The 20463-nt window shown below is 46.7% G+C and overlaps 2 protein-coding genes across 2 annotated transcripts; one reads left to right on the top strand and one right to left on the bottom strand.

The window, feature by feature from the left end:
• Nucleotides 1-288: 288 nt before the first annotated feature.
• Nucleotides 289-1873, top strand: LOC127331362 (probable protein phosphatase 2C 32). The gene has a single exon (XM_051357494.2). It carries the CDS (start codon nt 508-510, stop codon nt 1639-1641), a length of 1134 nt encoding a protein of 377 aa, XP_051213454.1. The 5' UTR covers nt 289-507; the 3' UTR covers nt 1642-1873.
• Nucleotides 1874-2692: 819 nt separating this feature from the next.
• On the bottom strand, nt 2693-12355 carry LOC127331361 (uncharacterized). The gene is made up of 24 exons (XM_051357493.1): nt 12045-12355; nt 11796-11905; nt 11290-11362; nt 11132-11193; nt 10908-11049; nt 10113-10331; nt 9947-10013; nt 9116-9521; nt 8152-8299; nt 7909-8069; nt 7472-7571; nt 7283-7357; nt 7072-7206; nt 6802-6894; nt 6076-6258; nt 5895-5999; nt 5309-5467; nt 4899-4943; nt 4597-4818; nt 3887-3993; nt 3740-3796; nt 3552-3627; nt 3199-3476; nt 2693-3124 (listed from the first exon to the last, which is right to left on the bottom strand). The coding sequence occupies exons 1-23, from the start codon at nt 12183-12185 to the stop codon at nt 3312-3314; spliced, it is 3051 nt and encodes a 1016-aa protein (XP_051213453.1). The 5' UTR covers nt 12186-12355; the 3' UTR covers nt 2693-3124; nt 3199-3311.
• Nucleotides 12356-20463: the final 8108 nt, after the last annotated feature.

The raw sequence follows: 20463 nt of genomic DNA on the forward strand, positions 1-20463 counted from the left end.
GACGCAATAAAATAATAGTGCACGGCCATGGAGTAGAGTACTACTAGTGGTTGATCATTCCAAGTTGAAGAAAAACAAAAAAGTTGAACACTTCAACGGGAAGCACGGGTGGTGCCGTGACAGCCACTCGGACGGTTACACGTGGGAGGGCACGTGGCAGAGTTTATGTGGCTAGGCATTCCTAAAGGAAAAAAACTACAGAAATGATATTGGTTGTAAATTGCCGCGTGGAGTCAGTAGCCGGCAGGAAGGTTGCCCCGATCTCTCACCCTGTCGCCATCGACCTTTGACCCGTGAATTGTTCGGCGAGACGAGACGCGCGCCGTCGCCGTCATGTCCGGCCGAACCGAGCCTACAAATGGAGCCCCCATGGCGCAGACGGAGGAAGAAGAAGTTCAGCTCCATACCTAGCTAGCTAGCAAGCCAAAGCCAGGCAAGCTCACGTCAGCAGCGAGCGCGCGAGCGGAGTGAGCAGAGCAAGGAGGAGGAGGAAGGCGGCCGGCGCACATGTCTTGCGCGGTGGCACCGGGCTCCCCGGTCTTCTCCCCGTCCCGCCTGCTCCTCCCCGGCGCGCCGGACCACCACCACGGCGCCTCCAGCAGCCCCTTCCTCCCGGCCTCACCGCTCCGCTTCTTCGCCCTCCGCGCGCGCATCCGCCCGGACCCGCCGTGCGCCAAGCCCCAGACGCAGCCGCAGCCGCCCGCTCCGACTACTCCTACTGCTGCCCCCGCGCTCAAGCGCCGCCGCCCGGCGCCTCTCCTCGTCCCCGTCGCAGTCCCCGCCCCGCCGCCGGTGCTCGCTGCGGCGAATGGGGCGACGGCGGACGAGGTGGCCGAGCAGGGCGAGGGCTTCGCGGCCTACTGCCGCAAGGGCAAAGGCCGGAAGCGCGTCGAGATGGAGGACCGCCACGTGGCCGCCGTCGCGCTCGGCGGGGACCGCGCGCAGGCGCTGTTCGGGGTGTTCGACGGCCACGGCGGGAAGGGCGCGGCGGAGTTCGCCGCGGGGAACATGGCCCGGATCATGGCGGAGGAGCTCAAGCGAGGGGGAGGTGTGGAGGAGGCGGCGAGGCGGGCGTACCTGCGCACCGACGAGGAGTTCTCCGCCGACGCGGGCGCGGAGGGCCCCAGCGGCGGAGCGTGCTGCGTGACGGCGCTGCTCCGCGAGGGCGACAACGGGCGGCGGCGGCAGCTGGTGGTGTCCGGCGCCGGGGACTGCCGCGCCGTGCTGAGCCGCGGCGGCAGGGCGGAGGCGCTCACGGAGGACCACCGCGCGTCGCGGCGGGACGAGCGGGACCGGATCGAGGCGCTGCGGGGCGGGCTGGTGCTCAACTGCCGCGGCGTGTGGCGGGTGCAGGGCTCGCTGGCGGTCACGCGGGGCATCGGCGACAAGCACCTCAAGCCGTGGGTGGTGGCGGAGCCGGAGACGGCCACGGTGGACGTCGACGAGCGGTGCGACCTGCTCATCCTCGCCTCCGACGGGCTGTGGGACAAGGTGGGCAACCAGGAGGCCGTCGACGTGGCCGCAGCATGCTCCGGTGGTCTGCCCGCCGCGTGCCGCCGGCTCGTCGAGATGGCGGCGGCGAGGGGATCCACCGACGACATCAGCGTCCTTGTCATCCAGCTGCAACGCCCTCTCCGATGAAGATTGTAACAGCTAACACAAGAGTACAAGAGAGATAGATGCACACCGGCCGACGCCATGATCAGGCAGCCTACGTGTAGATAGATAAAAGCTTTTTGACGGCGCGCGTCTCGTCCCTTGCTTGATCCGGCTGCTAGAGTTCGTTTGTAACGGGATTATTGTTGCTCGTCTCCAAAACGCAAGGGATCATGCACGATTGGTGCTAATAATCAACACTGAATTGAGCTCTCAATCAAGCTGGATCGTGAAGCCTTTTCATATAGGATACTCTTCAGTTTGAAAAGAGCTATAGATGTTCTGTGGCGTTTTGAAGGCTGAGCTACACGTTGCTCTTTATATTTAAACACTCAGAGATCATATTTTGAAGTTTCAAAAAAATTCGAAACAAATTTTTTGAGGTGGCCAGTTATGTATGGTACAATGGTGTAAAATTTCAATGCAAACTAATTTGTATTCTAGGCTACACTAAATTGATAAAATCTAACGAATTTTATAGTCTTGAAACGTGCACTATTCACTATAAAATTTGTCAAATTTCCTTATTTTTGTGTAGCCTAGAATAAAGTACTTTATATTGAGATTTTACACCATTGTAGCACATATCATTGGCTACATCTAAACTTTTGTTTCTGATTTTATAGTCTTGAAACTTGCCATTGATATGGATGTATCTAGAACTAAAATGTATCTAGATACATCTATACTAGAATAAACTAATACGAATCAGAGGGAGTACAAATTTTGAGTGTTTGAATATAATAAAGGGCTAGTACAAATTTTGAGTGTTTAAATATAAAGGGCTACGTGTAGCTCTACCTCCGTTTTAAGTTTTTCCAGAGATGTTTCATTACAATTTACACACGAGCTTGTGTAGTTTTATGTGCAGTCTTATATTCTCGGAGTTACAGTGAGACATACGACAGTACACAGTAGAAAAGTACCGGCACACAAGTCTGTAATTTCCATTACGAAACCAATAACACATTCCACAACTGTCTACGACAAATGCAATGGTGTACCGTTCAGTACGTGATCCCAGGAAGTATAAATATTGGTGCGCAAGCAAAATTCTGTTTCAGAACAATTCGCTATCACAATTTGTTCTCGAACAAAGAATTACATTCAGAAACCTCTGCCGAACTCTGCTCCTGGTAAAGTCAGCCGCCTGGGAAGTACAGATTCAAAACCTCTGCCAACCCAAAGACAAACAGAATTGACCCCCAACAGATACCAAAAATATTGTGAAATTGCCCCCAATAATGCTGCCAAGAACTCCCAACAACCTTTTAGAGTGGTCAAACCACACACACCTAACATGCAGAAAAACATGACCATCAACCGTAAACCTGGGAACAACTGAAAAGCTGCATCACACCTCTCCCTATTCACATGTTAGTCACCACTCTACACCTACACGATGAATTGGTGTCATCTTCGACAGAAAATCACAGGACTTGGAAAGCAGCGCATGGAATGGCAGCACCTGAAAAGGAAAGGGAATGTTAAATCCATCACAGCATGCGGCTTAATGATTGTGTTCAGTGCTGAGGTAATTACATGGTGCGTTGGGATCACCATGAACTCCAAGCAATGGTGGCTCATGGTGCGCCGTTTGTTCTTCCGATGTATTCAGAAGAACAGCAAAGAATCAATTAGGAGATATGTACATCTCATGCACTATTCAGGGCCTGCTGCAACTGAGCAAATGCTGCTGGATGGATCCTGCTGATGGCAGCATTGAAAGGTGCATCCCCGAGGTGAGCTGCACATGCCTTCAAGTTCTCTCTTAGCATGTTCTCTAGCGAAGCTTGTTTGATCGGATCTAAATCCTTTGCCTGATCAAGAGAATTGTCAGAGAAAGTGTCTAATATCCAAATACTCAGAAAAGAGAAATAAAAAACACAACTTACTTGTCGCTTTTTCAAGAATTTGCTAGAGTAACCTGAATTATCATTGCCAATCCAAGAAGAGCTTGTGATATCGCCACTGCAGATTGTTGTTGGAAACATTATGCATAGAAATAAGAGAGACCTTCAAGATTTAATTGAAATAAAAGAGCGATAAGTCATATTAGTATAGTAGAAGTACAATACAACACCTAGTATCATCATCAGTCTTTACTTCACGGCCCCCAATTATAACAGTAGTGCAAACACTGCACAAAACCATATAACTAATGAGTACAAAACTACCAGCCAACAGGACATTTTTTAAGTTTCAGTTATCATCCCAAGAAAAATCTTACCTTAATATTTCATCAAGTTTGTCAATGACTTGAGGTATCTGCAAGGTCAAAACTACAGAAAGAGCCATTGCATATTCCTTCTGCTGTATAACAGTTGCATCATCCACCTGTCCAATGATATAGTGCTTGTTAAAAACAGCAACGCATAAACCACTGGGAACTTCGAGAATTTAAAAGTGTATGGCAGCTTCTGAAACATATTAAGACCATTAAACTGAGGCTGATATTGAACACTTATTAATCCTGTCAGTAGGGCACATTATCTGAACTATATTAAAAGTTTCCATTGACAATGCAACCATATTCAAAATATCACCCAGCAAGGTTAAGCGCCAAACCAACAACATATATACTGATTTAGTGAGTTTGATCATATGCACATCATATTTTGGTAAAAACATGTCTTAAGTCAGTATCACCTGGTAAGATTTAGCACTGAACAAAGAGCAGATTTACCGATTTAGTGAGTTTGACTATAATCACAGCATATCATTGTAAACACTCGTCTAAATCAAACAGTGACAGCATAATAAACTACTCCTATGTTCCCTTAATATAAGACATTTTGGTAAGCTAATTTAGCTTGCCAAAACATCGTATATTAGAGAACGGAGGAGGTACATCATTAGCCGCTTGAACCATGAGGAAAGCATGTATTTACTGGCATGTGTATCTCAGTCCAATTAAGAGGGAAATGCTGCAGAATGTACCTTGTCCATCCACATATCAACCAAAGAGAGTAGCAGATTATTCTTTACAGATATCCCTGACTGTTGAATGTTTGCCAAAAGGGCAGGCTCTGATAATAGCTGCGCCGAAAAATTTGTATTCATCACCAAAAGCCTAGCAATAATTGCTCCAGAGGATGCACGCACGGTTGTCCTTGAAGGGTTATGCTCATCATCTCGACTCAAAGATATGAAGATAAGTTTCTAGAGGTTGACATGAATAGAAAAAGTCAGGATGACGAAAAAAAAAAAACAGAAGCGAATGCAAAGTCATCTGAGCATACCTGAAGAACGCTGGATATCAATGGTGGAGCTTCCTGGGGAAACAGCTGCACCCAAAAGCTCCAATTACATTAATACAAAAAAGTGGGAGGAAAAACTAAACTAACTCCTTACTGTAACGAGTTGACAATTTGACATAAAAAAAAAGAAACATGCATCTATAGCTCCATTACACAGTACTATGACCGAACCTCCACATATAATATGGTCACTAAATAGTTCACAGAGGATTTACACCTTAACACTGATGCTACAATTCAGGGAGAACAGAGTTCATGCTTCCAACTGGTAAAAACTAGGTTTCCGGACATTTTGCTGAGATGATTGTCAACATTGCTACAAATTCATAGCTAGAAACATCAAGTAAACTTCTGCACAAAGTCAAGTTGCTTTAAAAATGAAAAATAATAACCTGAACAAGAAGATCAATGACTGGAAGTGTGGTGACAAGTCCTTTGTCATTAACATTTCCAACAATACTATCAAGAACATTCGCCAAACTTGAACCATGGCTTTTCAAAAATTCTGATCCACCAAAAATTGTGTAATCCTCGATAATGTTGACTGCAACCTACATCATTCAAATATCCTTCAAGAGGTCAACAAAATAAACCTTCCAAATCACTAAACGTGGCATGCTGCATGCAGTATAAGGAAACAATACAAATGACATGGGGTAGGTTTACTTTATGCTGCTACCTATGACATTCCAAATCAGACTAATTACAACAATACTCATTCCAGTGTCATCGTAGAAGGCCAAACTATGTCAACTCTAACCAGCAGCACAATTAATAACTAGATCATTACACAGAAAGGTAGTTTTGTCTCAAAAATAATTTCACAATAATATGATATTCTGCATTACATATTAAGAAAGAAACTGGCGCTCAAAGTTACGTTTTGGACTGCATCAATGCCTAAGAAGACACTTCTATTATATGTGAGCAAAAATGTTTCCCTTCTGTTTTGGGGTGTGGATGAGTGTGTATTCTAACCTCCAGGTGCTCGAAGCCTCTATTCACGATACCCACAAGATAAGGGAATAAATCCAGCAGTTGAGATACAATAGATGGGGCATTCGAAAGGGTTGCTTCCCACAACTGCATTATGAATCAACGTTAGATAATCTTCAGACATGCATGCTCATCGGTGTGGACATGGTTAAGAACTACTTACCAGAACACTGTCCTCGAGAAGATTAAGAGCATCAGGGCTATCAACGTTTATACCACTTTGCAGTATAGGCATGAGCATGTGATAAGAAAGAGGCGACTGGAATCCAAGAGAAGAAACAAAAGTTTTAAGTGCTGCTAGCAGTTGAATCTGTAGCAAACTTTCACCTGCAGATTCATCCCAGATCTGGGAAAAAAAATCGAAATTAGAATAACTGCTACAGCACAAACAAAAATACGCATAGTTCACGCATGTACTGATAAACTCATCCACTAAGACTAAAGTTGATATTATGCTACTTTTATTTCTGTCTTAAAGTAAACAAAAGAACAGGCGTTGACTTGCTTACCAGCTACTAGATACTATCTTAACAGTAGAGCACATATAATAAAATGGAAGTGCGGTGATGTTCTTAAGATTATTCCATGAGGACATTCCAATTAAACAAGACTATTGAAAGTAAAGGTAAACTGAACAACCCTATGCGGTGATAGTCAGCAATGAAAGTTGAAATTGTAAAGGTAAACTGAATAACCCTATTGCTTGACAAGACTAATTTATCTCCCTCCTGATGTAAGATTCAGCAAATGATGCAATATGAAGCATAAACTGCACAAGCAGCTCAGCTCATAACATGAGTTTGCGCTCTTGTTGTCAGTCCATTAATGGAGTACAAGACAACAGGAATATGGGATATCACATATTCAGATCAAAATGCCTGAGCTATACCTTCTGAAAAAAATGTGATAGCTGACTTGCAAATGGAATAACCTTGTCTCCTACATGTTCAAGAAGAACTGAGATGAAATTCAACACTTGCACCTACACAAAAACACAAGAAAAATACTTAAAAGGACATAAATTTACCAGGCATTGGATTGACTAGTAAGCAGTAACATGATGATGATAGTCAAAACGGTACAGTGGGTCAGTGACCCATTTAGGGCCCTAGCATAAATAAAACTGAAGGGAACAACAGATGTACTACAGAATCCAAACCTTGGAATCAAATTCTTGGACATCTTCTGTCAACTTGAAACACATTGTCCAACATGTCGGAAGACATTCAAACAAATCAAGTTCTGAAAAGCTAGATTCTTGGAAAAGATAACACAGAGAAGAGCATGCTGCTAGCTGAAATTAGAACAGAATGAACACGTCGTTAAACGAAGTAGAATAACCCTCGATGAATCGTAAACACAAAACTTACCCTGACAGCTATGTCATTATCCTGCAGCAATGCAACCAAAGCATGGTAGACTAATTTCCGTGTGTCACCCTTGATCTGCAAAGTTGCAGTTAAAATTATCAGAAGCTGCCGATGTGGGGAATCTACAGACCGTCAAGTGAAACTATTGACACAAGTATTTTGCTTTTCTAATATAGTGATAGAGTGAACCTCAGAAATCCATTGCCCGAGTAGCAATGCAACTTTTCGACGAATGATACGCATATTGGGATGGCCATTTGAGACTTCTACAGATAGAGACCCATGGAACCTGTAGGAACGAGAAAAGGTAAGGAAAGGTAGTGAAGAATAATTCTACCTATTAATTTTGCAACGAAACTTCGTTGTGCCATCGAAAGGAAATCAATGTATAGTCAACTGCATGTGTATATTAAAAGAGGAAGAAAACCCAAGAAAGGTCTGAAGTACATAACGCATAAGAACATGCAAATGTGACGTCTACAAGCATTGCGAACAGCTGTTCTAAAGACTGATCAAGTTTTCACCAAATAATGTGCACCATTACAAAGATCAGCACAGACTGGTTACAGCAGTCACACCCAACCTTTTGCAAGTAAATACAGAAATAATGTTGGTCTTCGACGTACCATTCATTAAAACTGAGGTAATTTGAAAGTTCATAATACACATGCCCAGCAGCTGTATAAGCAGCATCCTTTAAAAGCATTCCTGCCGTAACATCTGTTTCTAGCGGTGGAGAAACAGACATGGCTTCACGAAGAATAGAAACAACAACTGGAGCTAGTAGCTGAGGAAACACGTGATCATGTAAGCATTGGAATATTGGAAAGACTCACAGGTCCGCATAAAGAATGTTATAATGTACATACCTCTCGGTACTTTTCAAAGATGACAATGAAGAGGGCTTCAGCACATGGCCGTTGTTTCTCAGTCCACTGGACCAAATTCTGCTCATGATGAAAGGATTCAGGACTCGCTGACCATTCCTCCAAATCTTTTGCTGTATAAATAAAGTACCTGCATAATAATCGGTAAGTTTCTGAATCCTAAAAGACTGGCAAAAACCGAAACAAATATGTAAACACATAAATACTACAAAACAATCCCCCAGTATCAGGAATTTGCATGTACATATAGCGTGCATATAACAAATTTTAGACACCAAACACCAATCATACCATATTTTATTAGGTTATACTGTAGTGCTCCACAGTACTTGAAGGGATCCACCAAGAATGTCATATTAAATGCTTTTGGTGCAGAAATAAAGTGTTTTCTAGCTCACAGAGACACTTCTATGTACCATTATACGTTTATAACATTTATAAAGGCGAACTAGCATCAGAAAATACATTTTCATGTTATTTTTCCTTATATGGAACTGTCATAAGGCAGTTACTTCAGCGGGTCAACTGATACGAAAATTCCATATGCTTAACTAATCATGAAATTTGGTTTCTTATGTTTCTGTTGGGTTTCATATCTAGCCTACCCCAACTTGATTGGGACAAAAGGCCTAGTTGTTGTTATCTAATCACGAAAGACCAACCGCTCCTGCCTAATCTATTTTTTGCAATTCTTCAATGCACGGCTCATCAAGGATTTTGATTTATTTTCCCCTGCAGAATATCACTGACAAAAAGATGTACTCAGCCAGCATTAACGCATCTGTGCTTAGTCAAAAGTTGACTTAAGTCATCACCTAACTTACACAAACTTGATCTGTCTAAGTTGATGTTTGTCAAAGATCAAAACATGCGACCTACTAATATTGCAATAGTCCAGTGGACTTGCAGACAAGATTAAACATGCATTTTTTACTCGGAACATTACCTCCTTATTAAAATGTTGCACAGCAACACAACTCGATCACCAGGCAAAACAATCTTCAGCATGTCATTAGCCACTGCTGCAAAGTTTTTCTTCCTTTGCTCCAGGCTTAAAGGTTGTGCACTTTCATCGATGACGCGACCTGTGGGACTTGGTTTGTACTCTTTGCACTCTGATACTGATTTTACCAAAACCATGCATTGTATGAGAAATTCCTCAAATGATGTGCCAGCCTGTTCGGGATTTGTGATCATATTCAGACAGAAATCGACTGTAGCAGGAAGCACAGTTTGGTGTACGAAAGAATATGGATGTCTGCCTTGTAAGGTGACAAGGACTTTCATCAACTTAGTGCATGCCCTTTTTGCAAATTCCCATAGTTTAGCTTGCTTATCTTTAAAGGACGAGTCTGTCAAGTAAAATGCAGTAAGGAATAATTTTACAAAGAGAAATAAACTTAAATCAATCAGCATGCCACACTTGACAGGTCAGACAAACTAATATCAGAGAGGAAGATTCAAACAAAGGTTTAATTCCATAAGCAGATATAAACAGGGGCACTTATATCAACAAGATTGCTATGTTCTCCAAATATTCTGGTTTCTGGATAGCAAAAGGGATAGTTCAATAACAGTTCCAGCTTCTTGCTGTGAGATTTAATGACCAGATCAAATAAAGAGGCAGGACGACAAAAAGATAAGCTCGAATTTTAGCAATGCAGTTAATACTTTGAACGCTAAACATATAATGGATCACTATCGATTCGGTAAAGTCAGAACAGCTTCTGTTTATTAGATCAACACAATCAAGATTACAAGAGAAAACAAAACTTACAATAAGGAAGAAGGGATTGAATGGCAGTCAAAACTGTTGGACATACTTCCCTGACCTGCCAGACTTCCTGCAAATTCGAGTAGCTAATCACGGCTTTTGATTTCTAGACCAGTTGATGAAGATCAAATAACGGTATATGAATGGGCTTAACAGTAAAGCTGATTACCTGCGCTGTTGTTGAATCACTTGGGTAACCTGAAAAAATGAGTTGCCGGATGATCTTTAAACAAAGCAACCAACGGTCGCATATCAAAATTAGATCGTTTGATTGCTCCAAAATGGAATCTATGTCATTCCTCTGAGAGAGCATAGAAAGATTTTGCAATATAGTCTGCACGTCGCTCTTCCAAAGGTTCCAGGTGTATTCAAACAAGTGGCTAGTAATCTGCATAAGTCACGAAATGTATTAAAACATAATACTCACTTTACAATCAGTAGTATGTTAAGGAATTCTTGTTCATAGTCAATAAGATTTGCAAAAGGTAAAAAGCAAGCTGTATAAATTCAAGCTCTGAGAAAAGAGTACAGAAATGCTATGGATGGCATGTCTCCTCATCAGTTCACAACAAGGTTTTTGAGTCGTTGAGTCAAAATGAGTCGCCCCTGCGACTCAGCGATTAGTTGACAAAAGTCGATGTACAGTCGCGAGTCGCCCTGATTTTGGGAAAACGACTTGGCGAGTATACAACCACTCAAAAACCTTGGTTCACGAACAGAGAAAGGTTCACATTATAATGATCCTCTGGCTCAGCACTTGAGATGACTTAACGTGCTTGAATTTAAAAGAAATAGCGGCGTTAATACACATCTGCTAATGGTGTGTGCCTGTGTATGATGATGCACTATGGGCCAATTAGCTAACACTATACCAAACTAATAATGGGAAAAACATGAAATCAAACACATCTGAGTAGTGATAACTACTTATATAAGGATAAGTAGTTTTTTCAAAATCAAATACCTCAGCATAATTCCTCTGGTCCACAGCAAGCCGTTTAGTTGACAACTCCTTTAAAGTTCGAAACAAGACCATAAACACACGATGTGAAGCAAGAACATCAGCTGACTGCAATTGTTGCGCCAACACAGAGAAAAGGTCCCGCCTGAATGAAAAGATTGTGAGCAACAACTTGACCCATCTGAATCTCGAAGATAGTTGACAACAGCTGTGCTGCAAATGCTTACCAATCTTTTGGGTAATCCAAACGTGCAATCTTGGAGATTAGTACGGCTAGCTGAAGCGCAATCTAGATTACAACATTGAGATAACATACTAGCATCAAAACACATGATATCGGTTTAATATCGTAAGGTTGCATATACAAGTGTCATCTAGTCTGCACCTGGTTATTCTCCTCTCGTATGTTCAGCAAGAGATTTTTGCGAAGGTGGTCCTTCTCCTCGTTGCTAATTCCACTACAACGGGAAATGGAAACTGGTAAGCGAGATGTCAGAGTTTGTTGACAAGTTGGCAAGTGATTATACTGCTCACACTTGCAGCCTTACATTATCAATTGAACAGTAACAGCAGAAATTGTACTTCGGAAGTGCTGAGCTAGGATCATAAAACAATCTACAAGCGTATTTACTCCATGGAGAGGTCATCTAGAACAAAATTAATCTGGTAGTAGATCCTCCATAGTATCAGTTAGGGTTATCGGTGGCTCTAGGAAAATGGCATCAGACATTAAACCAATAAAACTATTCTAACACCACCATGTTGACAGCAAGAAGCTTAGGCAGAGCCTCAATCACAGTATGATATATTCGAACGCACATTGTCATTAGTGTGAGCAAAAACACTCGATGAATCATAATAATTAACCAACGGAACTGGATGGGGGCTCACTAGGAATCGCGGCGAGTCCGCCAGTATCGGTTGATGCTGTTCTTAAAATAAACGGTGGCGAGCAGCCGCACGTCCTCGCGGCAGGACAAGCCCCTCGCGGAGATGATCTCCTGCAGAGTCACCAGATCAGCGGGTCAGCTCGCTCGGACCTCCCCCAATTGCCTCGCAGATCGGGGCAAAGCCCTAGAGCCCCCGTCCCCAGCGAGGCGAATGGGGGGGAGGGCGGGCGGACATGGGAGGGGGGCTTACCAGGAGGCAGGAGCAGAAGCCGGGGCGGACCTCGCACTGCGCGAGCGCCGCCTCCGCCGGCCGCCGCGTCGCCTCGTCGGCGCTGAGCGAGTTGGCGAGGACCGTGTACATGGCCGGCACATCGCCGGCGGAGAGGGCCATGCTGTTCGCCGACGGCGGCGGCGGCCGTGGACCGGACGGGGAGGCCGCGACGGAGTGTGGCGGCGGCGGCGGCGGCGGTAACTGGGCAGGGATGATCGGAGAGGGGGGTCGCGCGCGGTGGGGTTGCGAGAGGAACACGGGAAGAAAGGGAAGAAACAAAGCTGAGAGGCCTGGACGCCCGGAGACAGCGTCGTCTACTCTGCTATAATACGTATCTATCCCAAAGCCGTTTTTGCTGCGCGGATACGACTTTCTACTATGTTCAGAAACACAATGCTCTTTACGCTATCAAGCTGTCACATAATAATTCTCCAAAAATGAAAACTTTCATATAATGACCAGTTACATTCATTCAAACCAGTTTAATCATACGAGGCAACGTCTGAAAATATAAAAATATTAGGGCTCGTCTAACTAGCTGAAGTGAACATCCGGTTGGAAAATGTCTTCTTCTACAGTATCATGTTAGACCACCAAGTCCGGAGGAAAGACCCAAGTCGCAAAAGGGATGGGTATTGCCCACCGTGTTGGGCTACAAGTCTGGGATCTCATGTTGAACACCTCGCCGGTGTTGGCAAAATGGATAGTGTTCTCCTCTATTTCTCCACATGGTGCCGGAACAGACTTTGAGAAGCGCGTGCTGAGGAAGAGAGCATGACCGCCACCTAGGCCATTTGTCATGGGGACCCATGCGTCTGTGCTCGCCTCAAAAGCCTCTACTCGGCAAGTGAACTGCGTGGCCGGACCAAGTAATTGCACGTATTGTCTCACCATCAGTAATTTCCCGCATGACTCAATAAGGTAGCGGACAGTGATGACGAGAACCATGTTCCCGTGGTGTCCGACTTCGTAAGCAGAATCGAAGCCATCTGGTAGATTTTCGACGTTCTCTTCGCATGCTTCCTCTTCGTCCTTCCACTCGTCATCGTCATCATCATAATCATCATCATAATAGTAATCATCATCATCATCATAAGTCATGGGTTTGTTCTCCAAGGTGGTCGCTTCATCTTCCTTCTTATCATCATCATCATCAGTCATAGGTTTGTTCTCCAAGGTTGTCGCTTCGCCTTCCTTCTTATCCTCATATGATGCCCCTGTGCCCCCTTCCTCGTCATCACCATGATCCTCCTCGTCTATTGTCGATGATGCATCGTCATCTAATAATGCAGCTCCCTCCTCCACATCTACATCGACATCCTCATATTCGCTCCACCCATGGTAACCATTGTAACTTGGTGGCTGCCTTATGGTGCGGCCGCCATTGGCAACCATGAGCTTACCTTCATCGTCCAAGCCAATGTCAATCGGAAAGAGGTCCTCGTCCTGGGTGATCGCATAGAGCTTGCCTTCGAGGAAGGCAATGTCGATGATGTAGCCGTACACAAGTTCCCATGACTCGGGCAACCATGCAGTGTTTCCTCCGCGGATTAAGATGAAAGGACATTTGAGACTGTTTGTCATGATGGCTACGATCAAGGCATCCTCGGTAGATCGCACGAGCACCTTGCGGACTTTGTGGGACTTGTCGATGATGGTGTCTAGCACGGGGAGCTGAACCGTTGCCTTTGAGAAGGGATTGTACAAGGAATAGTGGTGGCTTCCATTGCCATCGTCGGTGCGGAGGGCGAGCCAGTCGTCGGTAGAACCTATGCAGCTTGCGTTGGGAGGGAAGGACGGCAGGGGATGCGAGCAGCCGCCGGATGGAGTCATAAAACGGCCTTCTACTAGGTTGAAGACCAACTGCTGTGTTTGGACATGGTGTTGGCGTAGAGCCGAGCGTCACGAGCGGCACACCAGCCGGAAGCGAGCGCGGTCGTTGGGGAACGGGAGGCGGGCGGCGAATAGCCCCAAGACCTCATGTGGGAGTTCGGACCAAGACGTCGCCATGAATCGATCGATTCTTTTTCGCGTCTAGGTGACATCAATTCCAGGTGATTTATTGATTCCTCGAGTTCGCGTGTGCCGAAACAGAAACAGAAACAGATTCGATCGGTTTCCGTTATTATTTCTTTTTATCGGAACGGTTACGTTTTTTTTTTTGACACATATCGGAACGGTTACGTTGCTGTTTCTTTCGAGAGAAGAAGCAGATTTGACTTTTCCGGTACTGATCAGAAGTTCTGGCTTTGACCCGATGAGACTTGGAATCATCAAATATAATTTAATTGATCGATGTATTTTTCGCAACAAAAAATCGCATTCTCAAAGAAACTACGTTTAGGATATTTTACGTTTGGCAAGTGGACAGCACGCTTTTCAATGGTCAGAAACTCCACGATTAAATTCAACATTCAAAAAATATTTTAAAAATATTTCTCAAATCATTTATTCATCTTTGGACTAGTCGCAATGAGATTTTTGAAAATAGATTGCATATTATTACTATGTTTCAATGATTTTTTTTAGGACTCAAAAATTGCACATACTTATCTAATGCTATCTCTGAGAGAGAACAAAATGCGCGAGCCAAACGCGTCCATTTTGGAGCAAACCCTGCTCAAAATTAGGTCGGGTTTGCGGCAGTGCGGACACGTGTGGATTAAGCGCAAGTCAGTGGGGAAATGAGATTTTTTCTTAGCATAGGTATGAGACATTTTCATTATATTTTAAACATAATTAAAACTAAACTAAGCTAAACTAGATCGGCCCCGCCTCGCCGTCTGCGTAGATGGTTTGGCCCTTACTTCCTTGGTGGTCGCCAGCCTCCGCGCCCGGCCTCGCCGCGGGAGCTGCCTTGGCCCTCGTCGCCGCGGCGCATCCCCTTGTTGGCCCGGCGTACCTGTCGCGGATGGCATGTTGCTCCATGTATATTTTCTTCCTCTGAGAGAAATGTCAACCAGACCCAGCTGACTGATAGCCTCATTAAACAAAAGCATCTCATTAACATTTCACTATCATATAATTCTATCTTGTGGGGACCTAATGAGGTTGAAATCCCCAACCATCATATAATTCTCATCAGCTGGGATATGAATATTGTGGAGTCACTGGAGGAGCTGTAACTGTTCACTATCAACACAGGGGGCATAGATGTTGGTCAATGTCCAATAGGTATCTGAGTTTGTTGCATAAAGCTCAACAGAAAGAGCATAACCGTTTTGAAAAACCTCTATTCCAGAAAAAGCAGAGCTATCCTAAATAGTGATAATCCCACCAGATTTGCGAACTGATGGAATAAAAGTAAAAGAATCAAAATTCCTACCTAAGGCGAAATTGCTTAATGAAAGTGATATCCACATGCTCTTTTTTGGACTATTGGAAACAAATAACATGACAACCACTCTCATGAATTTTATTGAAAATAAAAGTATACTTGTCTGGATCATTAATTAAGACCCTAATATTCCAGTTCAACACTTTCCAGAAGATCTTATGCGTTGGAACATACAAAAGGAATAGTTCAGACTGGCAACCCCAAGCTGCCAGTAATAAACAGATAAAAGAGTGTCGTCGTGGCGAACGAGCAGATGCCATGGGATGGCTTAAGTTGGGGCCGAATGGGCGCTAGAGGATTCGGGGGAGGGTTTGCGACTAGATGGGACGAACTTCCGGATGCTTTCCTCAAGAACACAACCAAAGGCCGGTATGTAAGAAGAGAGACAAGAGGAAGAACTCTGCTCTAGATCGCTAGCTTCATTGATCTCAACATGGTTACAGGTTCTTGGATACAAGTCTATCGTCTAATCTCTCTATCTGCCCGCGCCCGTAAGAGGCTGTGCCCCCTCTCCTTATATAGGGGAGAGGGTGGCTTACATAGCAAGAAACCCTAATGACATCTTTGACTGGACAAACTACTTTACAAAGCTACTTTAATCATGGATGACGCCGGGGTCTTCTTTAATCAGGGACGCTGACGTTCTCCGGCTTCTTTCAGCGTCACCCCTCTCTTTGGCGCCAGGGCTCCGATTAAAATCACTTTGCTTAGCTCATCCTTGTCTTCTAGCTCTGAAGAGAATCTTTGACCAGTCTTGCCGACAGGCCCTTCTTTCCGGTATCTTCTTTATCCGGTTCCGGTATACCCCTCTTGGGGATACCGGCTTAGCTTCACTTAGCCAAATTCTTATCTTCGTGCTCCGGTAAGAATATTAAACCGGTATCTTGATGGCTCAAACTATCCGGTTTGGCATGCCTTTGGCATACCGGGGGTCATCCCCCCAACATTAGTCCCCGAAGCTGGTATAGTCTGTCGGATTCTATCCTACAGACCATGCCAGGTTCTCATGCTTTTAGGATACCGGTTTAATCCTTCCGGCGTTGAACTTGGATCCGGCATCTTTTCCCGGACTTACGCTTTCTCTCTCTGCGAGGTATTCCCCGGCATCTTATTTCTCCGGTATCTTTCGCATTTACTCTCTCCTCGACGAAGTCGAGAATATCTCGGGCCCCGCGCTTGTCAGTGACATGCGCACTGTTAATTGGCGCGCCAGTGTCAGAGGTCACTTCGCTTCGACTCCCGCGCGTGTATTAAATGCTCCTCAGCGGATCCCACTCGCCGCTTCGGATCCGCGTGCGCCTCCGTGTGCCTTTTCATTTTTTCGCGTGTACCTCCTCGCCACGTGGCGGCCCGTGGTGCGAACCGTCGCGGCCCGCGGTGCGAACCGCCGCGGCCCAGCGGTTTTCGGCCCATCTTCTCTCTCCTTTATAAGGTGGAACCGTCGCCTCTTCTTCCTCTTCTCGCATTCCCCACTCTTTGCGCACAGTGCTCCTCGCTCTCTGCGCCTCCGCCGCTCTCCGTTCGCCGTCGTTCGCTCGAGCTCTGCCGCCCGGCGAACTTGCGCCGCTCCTTCGCCGGACTTCGCCGTGCGGAAATCCCTCGCAGCGCCTCCACTGCGACCGCTGCATTCACGTTTCTTCGCGCCGTTCTCCGCTTCGCCGTCGTCGGAGCTCCTCGGTGACCGCAGGCCTGTTGCTTCGCCGGTGAACGTCTTCCCCAGCGACCGCGCCGCCTCAGGTTAGTTCCAATCTCAGTTTGCTTGCCCTTTGCTCGTTTTCTAGATCTTGGGTCGACAGTGTTTTTATTTCCTCTTTTTCTTTGATTTTCCTCTTACTCGTAGATCTTCGCGCGGGGGCCAACTATGGGATTTCTGTTTTTCTGCCTCCTAACCAATGTCTAGCGAGGAATCTTCCTCTGGTTCCTCCTCTGCCTCTTCTTCCGGTAGCTGGCGTAGGCAATCTTCCGATAGATCCGCCGATTCCGCTTCGATGGATACCGATTCCGGTAGCCACGGAGAATCCGGTAGCTCTAGCCAAGCTTCCGGTGTAAACCCTTCCCCTGTCACACGTGGAGCCTAGATGGGCTCCAACGTTACTGAGTACGAGATTGACTGGCTTTACCGGTCGCGAAGGATTCCGGAAGGGGTAACCTACCGGCTTCCTGGCGACGAGATCGAACCGGTGCTTCAACCCGGTGAACACGTTGTTTTCCTTGCTCACTTTGAGCGCGGCTTCGGCCTTCCTGCTTCTCCGTTTTTCCGGAAGTTCTTAGATTTCTATGAACTCCAACCTCATCACCTCCCTGGCAACGCCATTTTTTATCTTTCCTGCTTTGCCACCTTCATGGAGGCCTACATTGGCATTCGTCCCACTCGTGAGACGTTTGCCCGCTTCTTTGCTCTGCGGATCAATTCCGTTCAGGGCAAGGAAATTCCTAAGCCCAAACCCCCCGTACAGTGCGGGTCTTGCATTATCGGCTCCCGCCAAGGGAGCACTTTCTTCAAATTTTCCGGCCTCGAGTCCTGCCGCGAATGGCAAGGGACCTTCTTCTACGTGAAGAACAACGGCCCCGCGAACCTCATCGATCTGCCGCCCTTCAACGCGGCGCCGCCCAGCAGAGCCAACTGGAGCTACAACCCGAAGACGGATCACATCGAAACCAACCGGGTGGTACGCTTCATGGCGAACTTGATGAAGGAGACTAACATCTGCTCGGATGATATCATCCGCACTTTTATCTCGCGCCGGGTGCTTCCTCTTAAGCGCCGGCAGCATAGGATGAGCGAGATGTATGGTCCTAGCGATCTCACCAAGATCACCGGCCTTCCCCTCTCCAAGAAGGATGTCGTCCGCAAGGCTAGGCAGATCTGCCAGACTGCCATGCCGGTTGACTGGGAATGGGGCCTCCTTCCTCTCAGCACTACTAACCCTCCGACCCAAGAAGTAAGAAATTACGCAACTCGGGTCGGTTTACCGGAAACTTTTACTGTGATTAACTTTCTTTTTACTTGTTTCAGGCCAAGGACCGCTTCCCCACCATCCTCGCAGAGCGACGCGGCCCTTGCGTGAAGCGTGCGCTTGATTCTGTCGATCCGGATCCATACATCCGTTGGAAGGATCTGAAGATGGGCAAGACCCAAGCCTCGCGTCTCGGCAGATCCGTGCCGAAACCAACCGGTTCCTCTGATGACCTGACCTTGATCGAGGTACCTTTCTTTTCTGGTTTCTTTTACTTCTTTCATTATTGTTCTTTTGCGGATCTTTTCTCAGCTATCTTGAACTCGTAGATCCACGAGCACGTGCCGCCCTTGCAAGCCGAGACCGGTCATGAGTTTGTGGACAAGCTTATGGCCCAAGGCCAGAAGAACAAGGCGCCGGCATCTGATGCCGGTTCCAGCCAGGCCCCTCCCTCTAAACGCTTCCGGACGGAGCCTCTGGGGGAGAAGGAAGTGGGCATGCGGCGCTACAAGCGCAAGCAGATGCCGACCGCCGCTGGGTAAGCTTCTTCCTTTTCCCTTTTCTTGTTTCTTCTTACCAAGTTCTTTTGCCGGTTGCTTTTTCTAACTCTTTGCTTTTTCTCTTGTTTAGCCCTGCGCTGAAGCTTGGCTCAAGGCCAGCGGGCTCTGAGGGTTCCGCGAGGACCTCAACCCCTCCTCTCACTCAAGCCCGGCACCTTCTGGTGCCGGCAACATCTCTGCCTCCCCTCTGGGGGGCACTACAAGTTCGGGGCGTGCGGCCCCTACACCGCCAGAACACCGCACGGAGGAGGACTTTGTCTCCCCTCCAGAGACCCAAGATACCGGCGCCAGCAACATCGGCGCCGAGGAAGAAGCTGCCGGGCGGGCGGAACCTTTGGTTCCTCCCGTCCTTGAAAAGAAGAAAACTTCCGCGCCGGAAAGTTCCAACCGGGGTGATGCGTCTAGCGCTCCCCCTTCTCCACGAACTGCTCCAACACCACCGCCGGATGCTCCTCGCATCAAGCCCTCCGGGGCTGCTCCAACTGCGCCGCCGCCCAAGATCTCCAAGCTTATCAAGGGGAAGGCGACGGCCTCCAACGCCCCCTCTGACGGTCAGCAGCCTCTGGTGCTGCATGTCTCCAAGGCCGCCAGCGCTGCCAGCGAGAAGGCCACCGGCTTGCTCGGCCGTATCACTGAGTTCCAGCGCGGGGGCCGGGAGCTGGGGCATCTGCTGCCCTATGCCCAGAAGTGGAACGCCGCGGATGTGACCCCGGCGACCCGCGGCGTGGGCAAGGACAGGCAGCCGGCGCCAGACCCCGCTGGGGACCGATCTTCCGAGGAGCATTTCATGCGGCTCCGCCGAGCCGTGAAGGAGCTCGACAATGCGTGGTATGACTCCACGAACAATCTGAGGGTAAGTTTCCAGCAACCCTTTTCAACTTTTGCCGGTGTCCTTACTTCCGGATTTTTTCTATCTTTTCCTTAATTTCATGTCGGTTTCTCTTTTTTCTATTGAATCTTGTCTATCTTCCCAGTCCCCGAGTTTTGTGGTGAGAGCGCAGCTCTTAGCATGAAACTTAACTTAAAAACGCGCAAAACCGGCATTGCCAGTCCCCGAGTTTCGGGCTAAGAACTCTGTTCTTAGTGCAAAACTTTAACTAAAAACGCGCGAAACTAGCACTGCCAGTCCCCGAGTTTTGGGTTAAGAACTTTGTTCTTAGCGCAAAACTTGAACTAATCTCTTTTTCTTAAACAGCTCACGGCTGACGCTCGGAAGGTCCTCTTTGAGGAGCTTCTATGGGAGCACCGGGATCTTGCTGAGGCACATGACAAGTGCCAAGGTAAGTTTTTATACCACCGGCATCTTTTTACCGGAAATCTTTCTTTCTCCTAACACTTACGATCTTCGTTTAACAGTCATCCCGGAAGCTTCCATTGAAGCCCTCAAGGAACAGCTCGCCGCCGCCCAACGTACGACTTTCCTGTTCTCCGGTTGGCCTGCTTTTCTTTTCATCTTAACAGTACAATCTTTGTTAACATCTTCTTTTCCGGGTTTCAGGGGAGAAGGAGCAGCTTATCCGGCAGCACCAGGAGGAGCTGGGCGC

Source organism: Lolium perenne, chromosome 2, assembly GCF_019359855.2.
Source record: "Lolium perenne isolate Kyuss_39 chromosome 2, Kyuss_2.0, whole genome shotgun sequence".
NCBI classification, from domain to species: Eukaryota; Viridiplantae; Streptophyta; class Magnoliopsida; order Poales; family Poaceae; genus Lolium; species Lolium perenne.